Raw genomic sequence first — 18,206 nt, 5'->3', positions numbered from 1 at the left:
GCATAAACGAGGTTGTTTATACAAATATTTGAATCCTGCCGTCTGTGCTTACCATTAGAAGGTGAAGAGTACAATCCTGAAGTCTGAGTTCCTAGACTTCAGCCCCGGCTCAGCTTCGCAAACAGGCTTTTCTGAGGAGAGCAGTCTCGGCATCCGAGCACCAACAATGTCAGGTAGACATCTCCGGCCCTCCCCTTCCTCACACCCATGAAGAGATGACATGCCTCCCTAAGTTACGCAGATCTTCCTACTCCAAGAGGAAAAAGCCAAGGACAATAGTCCAGAAAACATTACCCAAACTAACAGAGGATGCAGGCTAGTACTTAGGTCCTCTCCAAAGATGAAAAAGCACATGTGCACTTTCAATTCTCTCCTGGATAGTATCTGGGAGAAGAGGAAGATGGGGATATGACCGAGTACAGACTGCAAACACCCGTTTCTCAACTCCATCCTTGAACTTGTGCTCAGCCTACCTTACTTCCGTTTTGATGGACACCCCTCATTTCTAAGGTTCCTACAATGAGGGGCTCAATTCTGAGATGTATAGTGATGACTATGAGGAGGCTGGATGAGGGGTAAATATTTTGCAGACTTCTATAAATCAGAACTCGGTCTCTTCTCTGCTCATGGCTCCTCCATCCTCAGCATAATGGTCTAAAGCAGCGGTTCTCAACCTTCCTAATGCTGTGACCCTTTAATACAGTTCCTCATGTTGCAGTGACCCCAACCATAAAATTATTTTCATTACTAATTCATAACTGTAATTCTGCTACTGTTATGAACTGTAGAGTAAATATATTTAGAGACAGAGGTTTGTTGAGGGGGTCACGATCCACATGTTGCGAACCACTGGTCTAGAGAGCTTCAGGGAAAATCCTGTTTGAAGTATTTGTCTGGCATTGTATATGTGCTAGAGTACTTGGCAAGCGGGGGAGAATCCTGGGAGCACAGCATGGGGGCCCTGGGTTGGGGAAGACTCTACTGGGTAGGGGAGAGTTAAGCTAGGTTTATAAAAATGACCAACAAAGACAAACATGAGCATGTGGGAACAAAGAAAGGCTTAGCCAGGGACAGGAAGAAGCAGGAGGGATTGTGTCAGGGTCTCAGGTGCCAGCCAGGTGGTGGGAGTTCATCCCCTGCCCATTCTGTCCTGCTATTAATGATCAGAACCCTTTAACCAGAATGATATCTTTTAACAAATCAAGATCCAGCAACATGATTTGGACCTTGCTTGATTTTTTTTAGATGCATATGAAACATTTGATGCACAGTGAAAGTTGGAAAAGCAGCCTAAAGTGCTGTGCATGCTTGGGAGAATGAGGTAGGAGCGTTCTGAGTCCAAGGCCAGTTCAGGCTGCTCATTAGAGATGCCTAGAGACCCTGAGGGGTCTTTTTATTGTTGTTGTTTTATTTTTTGTTTTTCCTTAAAGCAAGCAAGCTACCTGTCTGTTTTAATTGGAGATTAGACTTGCAAGGCAGTATGGGATAGTTCCCACGAGGGTGGCTTTGCAAGAAGAGCTAACTTGGGTGTTGGGATGCGTATCCTTGGCTTGGAGAACCACGTTACTCTCTGTCGTCTCTCCTAAGGTGCAAAGCATAATAATCTCCTCCTCTTAGGCTTATGTGAGGTTCCAATATGATCATGTAGGGAAAGGTCAAACCCAGCTGCAGGCATGAGACCCCTGAACCACAGTCGTATGTGGGCAGGTTGAAATCTCCAGATGGTGATCATTACTAGGCCTGAGTGGAGTCAGTGAGGAGGTGGAGAATCCAGGTGCAGGGTGTGGAAGACGCAGAAGTGAAACCCAGGCTCCTTCTGTATGCTGAAGAGGAGGAGGAGGAGGAGGCAGTTCAGGAACCTCCTGGGAGAATGGGAAGCCTTCCCACAGAGCCAGGACTCCCCCCATCCCCCTCCAGCAAGTCTTCAGAAGGGAAGAGCCCACACAGAGGTATCTCTGATCCATCAACTGCCCTGCACCTTGCTGGCTGTGGCTAAGACCAGGTAGTCTGGGTGCACGCCTTTAATCCCAGCATTCGGGAGGCAGAGGCAGAAGGAACTACACAGAGAAACCCTGTCTCAAGAAAACAGCAACAACAACAACAACAACATACAGCTCCTCACGTTTTGGTGACCCCCCCCCAACCATAAAATTATTTTTGTTGCCATTTCATAACTAATTTTACTACTGTTATGGATCGTAATGTCGAATCTGTGTTTTCCAGTGGTCTTAGGTGACCCCTGTAAAAGGGTTATTTGACCCCCATAAGGGTTATAACCCAGAGGTTGAGAATCACTGTCCTAGATGTAAAAGGTACAGTTGTGGGGCTGGAGAGATGGCTTAGTGGTTAAGAGCATTGGCTGCTCTTCCAGAGGACCTGAGTTCAGTTCCCAGCGGCTCACAACCATCTATAATGGGATCTGATGTCCTCTTCTGGCATGCAGGTATACCTGCAGACAGAACACTGCATACATTAAAAAAAAATCTTTCTATTTTAGCCAGGCAGTGGTGGCACAAGCCTTTAATCCCAGCACTCAGGAGGCAGAGGCAAGCAGATCTCTGTGAGTTTGAGGCCACCCTGGTCTACAGAGCAAATTCCAAGGCAGTCTCCAAAGGTACACAGAGAAACTCTGTCTTGAAGCCTCCCCCCCAAAAAAATAGATGGAATTGTTTTTTTAGGAACACTATCAAACAGGGAGAAACCAAACCTCTGGTGCCTTACAAGATGAAGTTAAAAAATATTTTCTGCTATCTGTTTCCGGGTCAGAATTAGTATTTGCTAAATGTGTTAACCAACCAAGATGTCTGTGACTGAGGTGTCTGTCTCTCCCTAACTTCTTCTCTTAGGCACACTGAACTCACTGCTTTCTCTTTAGGGACCAGACTGATGCTGTGTTCCCTCTGGAGGAGGTGGGCTGTAGAGTCACATGGTTCCACGAAGCGACCAGGTTATGAGTGACAAGGGGTTTGATTGTTGAAGGAGCCATCTTGAGTCACTTAACTTGTTGTGGGGAAAGATGCCTGAGGCTAGAAGGTGCTTTCCACAAGCGCAGATGTCACGGCTCTGTGGCTGCAGGGGGTTTATCTGTTTGGGGTTGGTTGTTTCTGCCCTAGAGTAAGTAACAGTGATGGGAGGATGTGAAACAGCTCTCAGGGCAGCTGAACTGGGTCTCTGCAGCAGATATAATTCTGTCCTGTGTCTAGACTGAAAGGCAATGAGTAGGAGCTGAAAGTCAATGGTCCAGGTTGAATTTGGTGGACATCTGAAGGTTTGAAAGCCTGCAGAGAACCACGGGACCAGTGAGTGACTAGATGGGCTGGCCTCCTGATGGGCTGCAGCACACATCCTTTTAACCCTGCTGCTTTAGCTGAGAAATGGGTGCTGGTGTGGGTGCTTTGGGCAACTCTGCTTTCTATTCAGGGGTCTTGGAATTTTTTTGGTAATTTTTCTTTTATATACTTACAAATATAATGTATATGTGTGTATATGTATATACATAAACACATGCACACAAGTTATACATATGAGTTGTGCTTACATATGTGCTATTTACAGCCAACACTTTACATGCTTATAAAAATATTGTACAGGCTCAGTGAAATGGTTCAGCAGATAAAGGCACTTAACACTGAGTCTGATGAATCTGATGATCTGAGTTCGAGCCCCAAGATCCATGTAGTGGAAAAGGAGAATTGATAACCTTAAGCTGTCCTCTGACCTCCACGTGTTTATCCTGGCCCATGCATGTGTATACTTGTACAGACATACACACCAGGGTGGGGGGTGTATTTGTGTGCACAAGCACACACACAATAAAGAATGTTATTTAAGTGGTTCAATAAACAATGAATATAACAGCTTTAAAATAAAGTTATGCAAATAACAGCATTGTGATGTTAGAAATGGGCATGTCTGGCTCCAAAGATGTAACAGTCAGTGATTTAAAAGGTGTAGTTCCTAGGCTGGGGAAATGGCTTAGTCTATAAAGTGCTTAAGGACTGAATGTGAGCCCCAGACAGAACCCAGGTAAAGAGCTTGTCTTGGAGGTGTGTACTTGTTATCCCAGCCCTGAGAGGTGGATTCCTGGGGTTGGGTGACCAACCAGGCTGGCCTAAGCAGTGAGCCACACCAGTATGAGACCCTGTCTCAAAAAAAAAAAAAAAAAAAAGCTGGATGCACCTGAGAAACAATACCTGAGGTGTTATCTGGCTCCTACACAAATGCACCTACAGGCATGCTGTCATACACACACACACACACACACACACACACACATACACACACACACACACACACACACACACACACACACACACACACACACACCAGTTCCTGTGCCTGTCTGTTTCACTCTATCAATTTCTAGCCTTTCCCCATCACCCTTTGATTGAGAAAGAAAGAAATGATCTCTTTCCTCCCACCCTGTTGATTCTGCCTGCCAGCCACATTTTTATTTTCATTTTTATTTTATTTGCATGTTTTGGCTACATCCAGTATGTTGATTTCTTTTTTAAAAAATCTATCACCATTAAAAAGGATCAGTGGACTCCTTGTTTTTCTAAATTAGACATTGAGAGTCCTGCTGGCTAAACACCCTCCTCCCTTGCCCCATCCCCACCCCTGGTTAGGAGTCTTTATGTATCTTTCTTGAGTTGGCCTATGCCATCCTGTGAGAAACTGTGGCGTCAGTCTTCTCAAGGTCCTTGTTAGCCACAACACCTAGCACAGTGACTGTTTGCTTTGGAGTGGAATTTCATGCTCTACCAGGCAGGCAGCAGCAGGTGAGGAAGCCACTCTTGTTAATGGAATTCCTGATGTCGCCACGAGGAAGTTTAAGTTCCTGAGGACGGTTTACATTTTGCATGTTTGAATAAATGTGTACTTTGTCAACTGGTCAGCAAAAAGCATTCTTTAGAAAATGTTCTTATAGGAATAGACACTTACAGATAAGTTAAGCAATCAAAAGTACATAAACACACGAGTGACCTGAGACAGGGCCTACATTTGTATGTATGTGTATGTGCAGAGACCTTAAAGACAGAGGATTCTGGCTGGTGATGTGGCACAGTTGGAAGAGTGCTTGCCTGTCATATGTGAGACTGTGAGTTCGATACCCAGGACCACATAAAGCAGATGTGATGCAGCCTGTTATCTCAGTGCTAGGGAGTAGAGGTGGGAAGAACAGAAGTCTAAGGCCATCCTTGGCCACATGGTGAGTTCAAAGCCAGCCTGGGATACATGAGACCTTGTCTTTAAAAAAAGAAAATATTCTTCTGGGTGAGCAGATAGATTTAGTTACATTGACACGCTTTTGGGCTTTGACCTATGCCCTGGAATGAGAAGAATACTTTTCTTCTGAGGGAACATTATGAGCTTCTTCTCTTGGATGAAAAATGATGCACTTGGGAATTAGGAAAAATTTAGATTATAAATAAAGTGCAATGCCTTGACTTCAGACAAACCATTTCACTGACCAGAGAATTATGGGAGTGGTGGGAGGTGGCAGAGGACCTTCTGAAAGGTGGAGCTGGCCCTGTGTGGCTTGAGAAAGGAGATAGTAAACACACACATTGGTAACTGGGAAGGCATGTGCATGCAGGCATGTGCACACATGAGTGCTCGTGTGTGGAGGTCAACTTCTGGTGTCTTTCCTCAAACCTTTTCCTCCACCTCTTTTTTTTTTTTTTTCTCCTTTGAGACAGGCTCTCTCAATGGCTGTTCAGCCAGTGAGCTTCATGGCTGTTCTTTAGTCCCTTTGTCCCATGTCTCTGTCCCTTTGGTCCGCGGGTTTATAGGAATGTGCACTACCCTGGCTTTTCATAGGGATTCTCGGGGAGTTCCTAGAGATTCAGAACTCGGGTCCTCATGCCTCTGACTGAGCCATATCCCCAGTCCCCTAAGTAAGGGTTTTTGCCTAAGCCGTACAGCAGTTACTGTCTTGGGGATCACCATCTGTGTCCTAAGAAGGTCTGGCCCGCAGTCCTCAGTAAGCTAATTCAGAGAACCAAGTTGAAAGTGAAAAATGGAAAAAGGGTTTTTATTCAATGCGGCTATACTAGGAAGAAAGAGATCCAGTGGGGCCCCCAAGTTCTTCTTCCTCTTGGGGTCCTAAAGTGAGAACAAAGTTTAAATAGAGGGCCAAGGATATATATACATTGCACCTCTAGGCAGTCCGGCCAAGGTGTGGTCCTGCCCACCAGTGACCCATCACTGTCTCGGCCGCAATTTCATCCTGTAGGGTGGTCTTGTAAAGTGTCTTTCCGAGAGACACGTTCTCCTCTGATGGGTGCCTTTCCCTCCTCTCAGCATCACATTCCGGGGTGGGGCTCACTTCATTGGGGGTCCTCTATTTCAGCAGTCTGATAGTCAGATTAAGAGATATAAGTATCTCCATAGGGTGTCTTCATTTCTGCCTGCCTCTTTCTCACAAAGGCACAGGAACATTTCTAAATTTCGTTTTTAGATCCCTTTGGGGAGAAGTTAAATGTGCCCTCTGTTGCCATGGTAGCTCATCTTTTGGTTGAACCCAGAGTAACTTTAAGGATTTAAAAAAAAAAAAAATCTGACCCAGGCAAGTTCAAGGTCAAGTTTCTTGGCACCACCTTCACTGGGCACAGTGCTCCTCATCTCCTCAGGAGAGCAAAGTCGTTTAATTACCAAAAGGTAAGTGTTGGATCACTGATGGTGGCCTTTGAGCAGTGCAATTAGGCACTCAGAGTTGTCAACTCTGATTAACCAGGGTCACTAGAAATGTAGCCAGAATTTCCATGATTCTCGGTGTGAGTCATTAGCATCCCCGGGCACTTGTGAGACAGAGTTTTGGATAGGGCATCTGCTGCTTTATAAGGATTCAGTTTGCAGTGAAGTACATCTTCGTTTCTTTTCCAGTCAGGCTCCAGGGGAAACATCCCTCCCTCTCTGGGGCGGACGGGGGCATTTGAGGGGAGGATCTGTCCCCAAGGGCGTTCCTTGGCTGTAAGGCTCCAGCCTTTGTTGGTTCCATCCAGAATAATCCTATTCTCTTTCTGCACGGCTTCCTACCCCCCACCACCGGTTTTCTGTCCTGAAGACTGTAAGAGTCTGTGCCCCATGGGCAAGGCTCAGTTCTCTGGAGGAAACCTGCCCAAGGCCTCTTCCCAGTTTAACAGAGAGATGATTACTGACAAGGTGAAGGGTGACTCAGCCTGTGACATCAGGAAACAACCGATTTAAAATCTAACAAATGTACAGCCATCTGTAGCCTGGAAGTTTTAGCTTCCCAGAGTCTGCTAAAATGAAGCGATTATGTGCTGATAACAGGAGACAAGTACGAACAGATGTAATCTACAAAGGAGACATGGAACAGGATTGCCCTGCCCTGCTCAGTGTCCTCCTCACTCCTTAGGGCAGTGGCTGCTTCACCAGGCCTCTGAGGCTGAGGCTGACCTCGGCTTCTACAGCCCTCCCAGTGCTAGTCAGCACCGGCCTTAGGTGCTGTGTGTCAGTACCTGAGTGTCTCCCTCCCTCCCTCCCTCCCTCCCTCTCCTTCTCCTCCTCTTCCTCTCTCTCTCTCTCTCTCTCTCTCTCTCTCTCTCTCTCTCTCTCTCTCAATGCTGGGATTGAACTTAGTTTTTTGTTTTGTTTTCTTAAATAATGTTTTTGTTTAGCCATTGAGAATTTCATACAATGTGTTTGATCATCCTTCCCCTCCCCTGGATCCTCTTCCATCTCCCTACCCACCCACAGACCAATGTAGTCTGGCTTGTGTTGGCTGACTTCTGCTGAGTGTGGGGCCTGCCCTTGGAGTGTGGTTGATACACCAGGTACCACGTCGTCAAAGAAGCTGGCTTTCCCTCTCCCAGCGCTCCTCAAATGTCAGTAACTCCTTGGCTGGGGGTGGGGCTCCATGTCCACTTTTTCCTCCATGCTGTCAGGTTTGAACTTGTGCATGCTCTTAGGGTCCCTTTGAATTCCTATGTGTATCAGCTCTTTATGTCTGGAAAGTGCTATTTCCTTGAAGTCATCCATCTCTGGCTCTTAAAATCCCCCCCACCCTCTTCCTCATAGATTCTTAAGCCTTGAGGGAGGAATGTGATACAGACATCCCATTTAGGGCTATGAATTTTGTCTTCTGCAAGCACATTACCAGTGGAGCTGTCACCCCAGCCCCAAGAAGCAGTCTGCCAACAAATCCTGTAGTGGCTCTTCCTCTCCAAGACAGTGCTGAGGACTGAGGACTGCTACAGGGGTCGTCCCCCTCCCTCCCTCCCTCCCTCCCTCCCTCCCTCCCTCCCTCCGTCCTTCCTTCTGTCCTTCTTTCCATCCTTCCTTCCTACCTTCCTTCTCTCCCTCCCTCCCTCTATCCCTCCCTTCCTTCCTTCATTCCTTCATTCCTTCTTTCCCCCCTCCCTCCCTCCCTCTCTCCCTCCCTCCCTTCTCCCTTTCATTGGAAAATAGTTTCTTTTTTCTCACACAATATATTCTGACTATGTTTTCTCTTCCCTCTTCTCCCGGTTCCTCCCCACCTCCCTTCCCGTCTGGATCCGGTCCCTTTCTGTTTCTCCTTGGAAAACAAATAGACTTCTAAGGGACAATAATTAAAACACAATATAGGTATATGCCCAAGAGTGGTATAGCTGGATCTTGAGGTGGATCAATTCCCATCTCCCCGAGGAACTGCCACACTGATTTCCACAGTAGCTGTACACACTTGCGGTTCCCTCAGTGACACACCTCCTCCAAGGCCATACTTCCTGACCCTTTCCAAACTCTTCCACCTACTGGAGAACAAGTATTCAAATGTAGGCGCCTGTAAGGGCCACTCTCATTCAAACTACCATTCTGTTCACAGAGAGGTATGAAGCAGACTGTCTCTGTGGCCTGTAATCTTCAGTTTTGACATGCGCTACCAGGTTCATGAAGGCTGGCTTCTAGCCAGAGCCCCATTGTGGGGCAGCTCGACTTTATGCAGGTGTGGTTATTCATGAAACAGAGCATTTGGCCCTTTGGTATGGTCTGTTTCTGTAGGGAAACCCTGCAGCGCAGTGACTGGTCTGGCTGTGGTCAGTCTCTGGGCCCCGCCTCTGTGTCCTGTGGGATCTTAGGTAGGTATACCACTTCTCTGGCCTCAGTGTTTACATCTGTAGGTTAAATGGCTTTAGTTTAATGCTCTGCAGGTCCACACTTCTGGGTTAATTGATCTGGAGAGAGACTGAGGTAGGCATGGCTCTTTAGTGCTGCTGTACAGCCTGGGGCCTGGGACTGGTACAGCATCATCACCAGGGAAGCACTCTTGTTGCTGAGCCGCCTTCCCACCTGCAGCTGGTGGAGGGCCCAAGAAGGTATTTTTAATTTTTTAATTATATTTTTAGTTATTGACTTTCTGTGTGTTTGAGTGCATGTCAGAAAATTTATATAGAGATGAGAGGATAGCTTACAGGAAGGAGTTGGCTTTTAATAGGTTTTCTGTATCATGGTAATAGGTTTCTCCAGTGATGCAGTGAGCCAGATCAGGCCGAGCTGAAAAAGTAGGAGAACAGATTTGAACAAAGCAACTCCCGGGTGAATTCTCCAGCCCCAGAAATCCAGGCAGGAGAAGTCATGCACAGAACTAGAGCAGGGAGCTTATATACCCTGTAGGCAAGGGGTGATGACATGTCCTCCACAAGCTGGGTTTGTGCGCAAGTGTGGTCAAAAGCTGACCACTTAAGGCGGGGTCTTGGGCTATTGGCAACTCAGGAGGAGCTGCCGGAGCCGCCAAGAATTCGGAACTAGGCTTTTTTGCTTGGAGATTCTCTAAGAGGGTGGGGTTGGGAGAAAGAGGAATGGGACTTTCTGGATCAGGCAAGAGTGAGCAGAAGGTTCCAGCCGAACAGTTTTCCCCTTCCACACGTGGGTCGCAGGGGTTGACTTAGGCCGCTAGGCTTGGTGGCAAGTGCCTTTGCCCAAGGAGCCATCTCACCAGCCCAGGAAGCTGTGCTTTTTTAAAACAAGTCCTAGTGTTGTTTGTTTGTGTTTGTTTTTCTCTCAGACCAATTTGGGGACTGATGCAGGGATGGTGACTTTTCCAAGTCACTTAACTGATCACTTGCTGACTGTACTTGACTCCTGGAAAGAGAGCTTGAAAAACATCCTGTCCTGAGTCTCATTTGAGTACGGTGGCTCAGGCCTGCAATTCTAGCACTTGGGAGATGAAAGCAGGAGGCTAGGAGTTTAAGGCCAGCCTGGACTACAATGTCTCCCATGAGGCTAACATGGGCTATATGAGACTTGGTCTCGAAAATGAAACATCTTTTTCTGGGGACAGCTGCTATTGTTGGGAGCATTTGTATGTCTGTAGTCAAGGTGGCCAGCAGGTAGGCTTCCAGAGCCCTAGGAGATGGCCCTCCCCCACCTATCAGTTCCTCATGGATTGTGAGAGCTCAGCCCACACTGCCTGCCCACCCAGTCCCTCTCCTCACTGATTCCTTCACACTCTGCCTCAAACGGAGTCTTGTTGGATATGGTTTGCATGAGGCCGAGCAGGTTCTGGCTACCCTGAGGTGGGGACCAGCAGCCTCCTTCCACTGTCCCCTAGCAGGGGATGGCCTCCTCCTGTTGTGTCTCATTTCTCCCCCTATCCTTTCATCTTCCAGAAGATCTTATGCTTCTGATGACATACATCATAATTCTTTATATAAACTCTTGAGGATTTTGAGCTATTAGCAGTTCATTCTGGAAACTTCTATGCACAGTGCTTTGTAATGTTTAAGAGGCCAAGGGGGCTACTTTCCCTTCCCTTCTGTTACACACACACACATGTATACACACAGAAATATACACACACACACATTCACACATATGCACACTCCACACACACCATTGAAACAGGGTGTCGCTGGGTTTTGAAATGACAGGTCAGACTTTACCAACAATGATTTAGTGCTTCTATTCTTGTCCCTCTATTTCATATCACACACTGCCGTGTTTACCTTCTACAAACTAGATAGAAATACGCCACATGGAACCGCCTGCTTTCTTTGGGTATCAGAGTCTCCTGGACACACTTGATAAAATACAGATTCGTAGACCTCATCCTAGAGTTGTAGGGTAGAAATCACTTTGAGAGGGCTCCAGGAATCAAGATCACTAGGTGATTTTCATGCATGTTGGAGGTTGGGAGCTCCTGCTTTTGAGGCTAGACAGAACTGAGACATGACAAGATCAGAGAATAAAGAGCAGAGCCCTGGATGGCTCCACCCTGTCCAGAATGACATCTAGGTCCCTCCCGAGCTCCACATCAGTCACCTCTGTGCCCAGTTGGCCGGTCCCTGAAAAACTCAATCTATAAAACTGTGACATTTACCCTATCAGTGACTGTGAGGACCGAATGAGTGATGTGTGAAATACGTTTGAAGAGGGCCTGGCCAAGGGCCCTGGACATGTTAGCTGTGGACACTGTTCCATGCCAGGTGAAGGACATGCGCCAGCGTTGACTTTACGAGAGAGGAAGCTGAAGGCTTGCCAGATGGTTTACCAGAAGTGAACCTGGGAGAGAAAAGAAGCATTGGCCTTCTCACAGTGCTTCTAACCTGCAGTGCAGACTGCAGGTCTGCGTTAGCTTAGTCTTCAGTTTTTCTCATGTGTGCATGTGTGTGCACATGGCCAGGTATGCATGCAGGTTTGTGCATGGGTATGTGGAGGCCAGAGGTCGATTATCTTTTTGATTATTTTTTATTTTTGATAATTTAATTGCAACATCTCTCCCTTCCCTTTCCTCCCTCCAAACCCTCCCATACCCTCCTCCCCACTCTCCTCCAAATTAATGACTTCTTTTTTTCACGAATTGTTATTACATGCATATATTATTTGTATATACATATGTATTCCTCAATATAACCTGTTGAGTCCATATGTTGCTACTTGTATGTATGTGTTCAGGGCTGACCATTTGGCGTGCTCCCTGGGGAAGCCCACCTCTCCCACTCCCAGCTCTCCTCAGTTGCCCATAGTCCTTTGTGTAGGGTTGAGGCCTCATGGGCTTTTCCCCATGAAGTTTGACATGGGCATTGGTGACATCCTTGTTCAGCTCACATTTGGGTTATCATGTTGGTGAGACTTCACAGGTATAGCTTCTGATATTACTAGGAGACACAATCTCTCAGCAAAGTCTCTGACCCTTTGCAGCCTTTCTGCCTCCTCCTCCTCCGCTGCAATGTTCCCTGAGCCTTATCCATCTTATTTCTTTAGACGAAGCCTTGCACTGACTGGCCAGACTGGTCAGTGAACACCAGGGAGCCTCGATTCTCTGCCTCCCTGGTGCCGGGGTTATGCGTGTGTGCCACTGTTGGTAGATTTTTCTTTTTAAACATGGATTCTGAGGAGTTCCAAATTCAGATCTTCATGCTTACTCCTTACCACTGAACCATCTCCGCAGCCATTAAATTCATTTACTATTTGTATTTGATTATGTATTTATTCATGCAGGACTAGGGTACTACAGACTAAAGTAGTAATTGTCCCATTGAGCTACACTCCTTGCCCTAAAAAATTTAATAAAGATGACCAGCAAATTTTCAGAAGCCCCGGTTTCATTGGTGGAGACCTGCTATTCAGAGTTGGAAGACATCCTAAGATTACAAAAGCATGGACACTAACTGCATATTTTCTATCTGCTTTATCAGGCGTGTCCGGAAAGTGGTAGAAGTATCCGGGAGGTACAGTGTGCATCCTACAACAACAAGCCATTCATGGGCCGGTTTTATGAATGGGAGCCGTTTGCAGAAGGTAAGGCAGCTGGGTCTGTTCCCTTGACTCAGCTGTGTCAGTAGGAATTATTATTATTATTATTGTTATTATTATTATTATTATCATGATCATCATCATCATTATTGTTGTTATATGTCGTCATCATCACCTTGTCTGTTCTCCCAACCCTGTGGTTTTCTGGTTGGTCCTGGATGTGTTGAGGCGATCCTAGATGGAGAAAATGTGACCCTTAGAGCAGAGTGGACCACGGAGGTCTTTACCAGTTGTTTCATAGCCCAGAACACACTTGGATTATCCTTGACTGTGAGATGTGGCTGAAAACAGGTAGCATCTGAGAACGGCATGAGAAGTGGGTCAGAGCAGGCCTTGGGGAAGGAGTTGGTAGATAAGGCAAGAGCAAGCTGAGAGCCAAGATTTGTTTTTTTAAGATTTATTTTATGTGCATCGGTGTCTCACCTACATGTATGTATGTCTGTGTGTCTGTGGGAGGATATCAGATCCCCTGGAACTGGAGTTACAGCCAGTTGTGAGCTGCCGTGTGGGTGCTGGGAACTGAACCCAGGTCCTCTGGAAGAGCAGCCAGTGCTCTTAACTACCGAGCCATCTCTTTAGCCCTGTTTTTTGTTTTTCAACTTTGGTGCCTGTTAGACAGGCTGGTGTATACACTTAAGAAAGCATGCAGATTGATAACTGTTGACCCATCAGGAGACCTCTCATGTCTCTTCCAAACATAGAAGGACACCAAGGCCCCTTGCCATGTCACAGTGCTGGTCAGAAGTTGGCAGAGCTTCTCCATACTGTTCTGCATACTGGAGTCCTTTTTCTTTGTCAAAATTCACATAATAGCAGGGAGTGTGAACTAAGCTGTGTTTGGTTCTGAGATGTTTCCTATGAGGTAGTCTTGGCAGTGGTCCAGGGAAGCTTATGGGGATTCTACACTGGCAGCCCCGTTGGCTGGAGGAGGAGTCCTGCCACCTTGCAGATCTTTGCCTGGATGTCAGTTCTTGGTCTCAGCCCAAGGCAGGGGCTGGAGCTGCTAGGGTACTCCAAAACCAGAGTCCAAAGCATTGCTACCATGTCCAGGATCTTGAAAAATGTCGGGGAAGGCTTAGCAGTGAGATGTGCTGATGTTTGTGGGAATCTACTCCCTCAGGGGCCAACCCAGTATGACCTAAGGAGATATTAAGGTGCCTCTCCTGTCTCTTGATAAGAGGCAAAAGAGATGGAAAGCCAACTGCTCTGAGACCAAGTACAAAGTCCTTAGTGTCTACGTGCATCCAGAGAACAGTCTGTGAGTTGTTAGGTTCTCAGATGGCCCTGTGACCTCCAGGTCATTAAGAACAAACTTGAACTTAATTGAGATATATGAGATCCAGTCAAGAAAGGTATGTGGATGAGACATAGAACCAGCAGAACACAAGTATGAGAGAGGATATGGGGTCCTGGGTCAGCAAAGGAGGGAGGGTAAAGGTCCTGGGGCAGCAAAAAAAGGGAGGGTCCAAGGTCCTGGGGCAGCAAAGGAGGGAGGGTCCAAGGTCCTGGGGCAGCAAAGAAAGGAAGGTTTAAGTTTGGTGGGAACAAGGGAAGGAGGACTCAGGGTCCTGGGGGAGCAGAGGATGGAAGAGTCCAAGGTCCTCGGGAGTAAGGGAGGGAGACTTAAAGGAAGTTTGATCCTCTGGATGGAAGTCGGTTCAGATCTTTTCCTTTCTTAAAATGCTATGGTGAATCAATATGGAATTCTAATTTGGATCCCGAATAAGGAGGGCATTGGTGGAACCGTGGTGAAATAGCAGCGTGTGCATAGTTCATGGTAGCACTATGCCAGTGCCTTAGTTTTATATAAACCTTCCATGGTTTTATAAGGTAGGAACAAGTTGGATGGAGAGAGGAGACGACTTCTTTGTGCTATTTTTGCAACTGTTCTGTCAATCTGAAATGGTTTCAGATTATAAACTTTTCATAAAAGATGGGGTGCTTTCGTTTGGCTTGGTCTTATGACCACTCTGATTTTTCTCTGAAGCCTTTACATGGGTAAGGAAGAGTACACGGGATTAAACTGTAAACCCCCCCACCCCCCCCAACCCCCACCCCCCACTTTGTATCCATCCTAGAATCTCAGCATGCAGCTTTAATTTGCAAATAGGGATGGGCTGTTGTAGATATAATTACCTAGGCCAAGGGAGTGGGAAAGATGACTCAGCAGTTAAGAACACTTGATGCTTTCCCAGAGGACTGGAGTTTGGTTCTCAACACCCAAGCTGGGCAGCTCACAACCACCTGTACCTCCTGCTTCGGGGGTTCTAATGTCTTATTCTGGACTCTGAGGGTCCATTTACACGTACACATTCCCACACACAGATGCAGGTATCTGCACATATTTAAAACTATAATAAACCTTTAAAAATTAATTGCCTAGATTAGGTCTATACTGGAGCTGGTGGGCTTCTGATCACTAATGGATGGTGTTCTCATCAGAAGAGAAAGTTCACGGGCAGGTAGGAGGACACCAAGTTAGGATGAAGGCAGAGACAGATGTGCCTGCAAGCCAAATGACAACACCATGGTTGCTGGACACTATGGGATCCAGGAGAGGCACGGGCAGAATTGTTCCCTGGAGCCTTCGGAGTGAGCATGACCTGCCAGCATTTACGTTTCCAGCTTCCAGATCTGTGAGAAAAGTCTTCTGTTGTTTTAAGCCAGCGTGACCATGTTGTCTTGTCATGGTGATGGCTGATAAACAGAGCAAGGAGTCAGGTTGTGGATCTATTGAGATCCACTCGTGTGTAGCTCAGGAAGTGGGATTATACTGATGAATATTTAGAGGTCCCCTGGGGAAGTGAGACATGCAACCAAAGAGAACCATCTGATGGACCCAGGCTCACACAAGGCAATGTTCTCAGCCTGAGCTGCCGAGGAGCCTTCTAGAAATGTTAGTGCTTTGGTCCCACTCCCAGAGACTGTGATTTAATTGGTCTGGGATGCAACCTGGGTATCTAGATTTATTATTATTATTATTATTATTATTATTATTATTATTATTAATTATAAGATCCCCAGTGATTCCAACAGGATTGAGAATGTTTGGGTTTCTTTGAGCAGCATCCTTCCATTGTTACTAGGCTGTGTATACCAGCTATTTCATGCTATTCTCTGGGAAGAAAGATGCATTTCTCCCTGAAGAGCAGGGCAGCCCATTCAGTGCCGAGTGCATGCCATGGTTCCCCTGGAGCTGAAGCTGTGGACCGGATCTTCTCTGCAGGGACAAGGTGGTTAGTAGCTTAACGACTTGTCCTAACAATACAGCCATCTGGACCTGGGTCTGACAAGAATAGCTCTGTTCAGACCACAAAGAAGTCACCCTGCCAGTGTGTCCATATGTTGCGATTATTCCTGGTGGAGGCTTCTTCTCATCTGGCTTAAGTATGATTCTGCCTTCCTGCTCTCTTCCTCCTCTGTCCTGGGCATCAACCAAGAACTGGGAGAGACTAGTGTAATACTCAGAGTCCATATGCTCACCAGCCTGGCTTCAAACTCACTATATAGTTGTGGGTGACCTTAAACTTTCAAGTACTAGGATTACAGGCATGTGCCACTATGCCCGATTTAATGACTGATCTCTTTTTATAAATACCCCATATAGATTATGGGAGACTACTTACTACTCAGCATGCTCATTGCTGAATGTACCAGTTAGCTCATTATTGTGAAAAAAACCCAAACTAAATACATTTAACCAAAATTTTTTTAAAGCATTTTATTGGTCATATTACTGAGAAATTAAAAAGATGGTCAGAGTTGAGATTGGCTGCATTCCAGGAAAGCCAGACCCTTGCGCTTTTCAGTCTTTCTTCAACCCTTGGTTCTGCTCACCTCTTTCCCAGGCAGGCGAGCAGACTTCCATGGCTTTGTACTTAGAGCTCTCCCAGGTGAGACAGTCCCTCTTAGCTGGTGCTTTGGGTCAACATGGGTGCCTCCCACCCCTACTCCTGCAAAGGAGTGTTAAAACTCTAGTTTCTAATACCCGTGGATATGACCATGTTGGCGAGTTTTATGTCAACTTGACGCAAGCTACAGCCATTTTTAAAGAGGGAACCTCGATTAACACAGATGGGTCTGTGGCAAACCTGTAGTGCAGTTTCTTGATGGATGATTGATGTGGGAAGGCCTACTCCCTGAGGGCAGTACCACCCCTGGTTAGGTGGCCTTGGTGTATATAAGAAAGCAGGCTGAGCAAGCCACTAAGCAGCAGTCCTCTGTGGCCTCTGCATCAGTGTCTGCCTCCAAGTTCCTGCCTTGAGTTCCTATCCTGACTTCCCCAGATGACAGACCATAAACAAAACCTTTTCTCCCCACTTGCTTTTGGTCAGGGTGGCTTATTTTGTTGGTTGGTTTTTTGTTTTGTTTTTGTTTTTTTAAGACAGGATTTCTCTGTGTAGCCCTGGATGTCCTGAAATTCACTTTGTAGACCAGGCTGCCTCAAACTCAGAGATTCAGCTGCCTCCGTGTCCCTGGTGCTGGGATCAAAGGCATGGTGCCAACACACTTAGCTGAATCACAGAGTTTTGTCACAGCGATAGGAACCCCAAATAAGACTGTGACCTTGTCAATAATCTTCCTAGTTGTAATCAGGATGTTGGTTAAGGTGAGTTCATACTGAAGGCGGGTAGGTCCTTGTGTGCTGTGACTCCTGTCCTCGGGTACAGCCGAGTACACCAAGAACCCAGTGCGAAGATATAGACAGCCATGACAGGGGCAGACAGGAAGTGAAGTAGTGTGGCTGTAAGCAAGGAGCACCAGGGATTGCCAGTAACTGCCGGAAATCAGGAGGAGACATGGACAGATTTTTTGCATGCCCTCCTTTCCAGCACTTCAGAGAGAACATACTCACACCTTGTCTTTCCTTCCTGGCTACCAGATCTGTGAGTCAGTTCCTGTTGCTAATAGTTTATGTGGTGCGTTACATCAGTGCTGGGAAACTCACAGTCTCGATACTTTCCAATGTTAGGAAAACTGCAGAGTTATCTTTTCTGATTGTATTTCCATCCCTGAACCCTATTTTGAGGCATGGATTCCTTGGGCTAGCACCTACGTCTCATGAAACAGAGGTAGTCAAGTGGGGGTTGGGCTGACATTAAAACGTTCTTCCACAAAAATCAATAAGAGGTTTGGGGAGATAGCCATGAAAGTGCAAGCATGGGAACCTGAGATCAATTCTCAGCACCCACGTAAAAAGCCAGGCATGGTGCATACTTGAAATTCCAGTGTTGGGAGACGAAGACAAACTCTAGGGCTCACTGGCCAGACAGCCCAGTAAGAGGTCCTGTCTCAAAGAACAAGGTGGGTGGTCCCGGAGGTTGACTCTGGTCTCCATGCGTATAGCCACATGTGTATCTCAGACCATGGAACACACACACACACACACACACACACACACACACACACACACACACACACGCAGAGGGAGGGAGGGGGAAGAAGGA

At 46.6% G+C, this 18,206-nt stretch overlaps 1 protein-coding gene across 1 annotated transcript in view; it reads left to right on the top strand.

Moving 5' to 3' along the window:
- Positions 1 to 18,206, top strand: part of Thsd4 (thrombospondin type 1 domain containing 4) — a 584,444-nt gene that overhangs the window by 132,684 nt on the left and 433,554 nt on the right. The window contains exon 6 of the mRNA XM_052762797.1: positions 12,642 to 12,744. Within this exon, the coding sequence (XP_052618757.1) occupies positions 12,642 to 12,744 (103 nt within the window). The remainder of the gene's footprint in view (positions 1 to 12,641; positions 12,745 to 18,206) is intronic.

Source organism: Peromyscus californicus, unplaced genomic scaffold, assembly GCF_007827085.1.
Source record: "Peromyscus californicus insignis strain IS unplaced genomic scaffold, ASM782708v3 Scaffold_11__1_contigs__length_118956290, whole genome shotgun sequence".
Taxonomy (NCBI): domain Eukaryota; kingdom Metazoa; phylum Chordata; class Mammalia; order Rodentia; family Cricetidae; genus Peromyscus; species Peromyscus californicus.
Note: the sequence above shows the minus strand (reverse complement) of the source record. Positions and strands in the feature narration are given on the sequence as shown.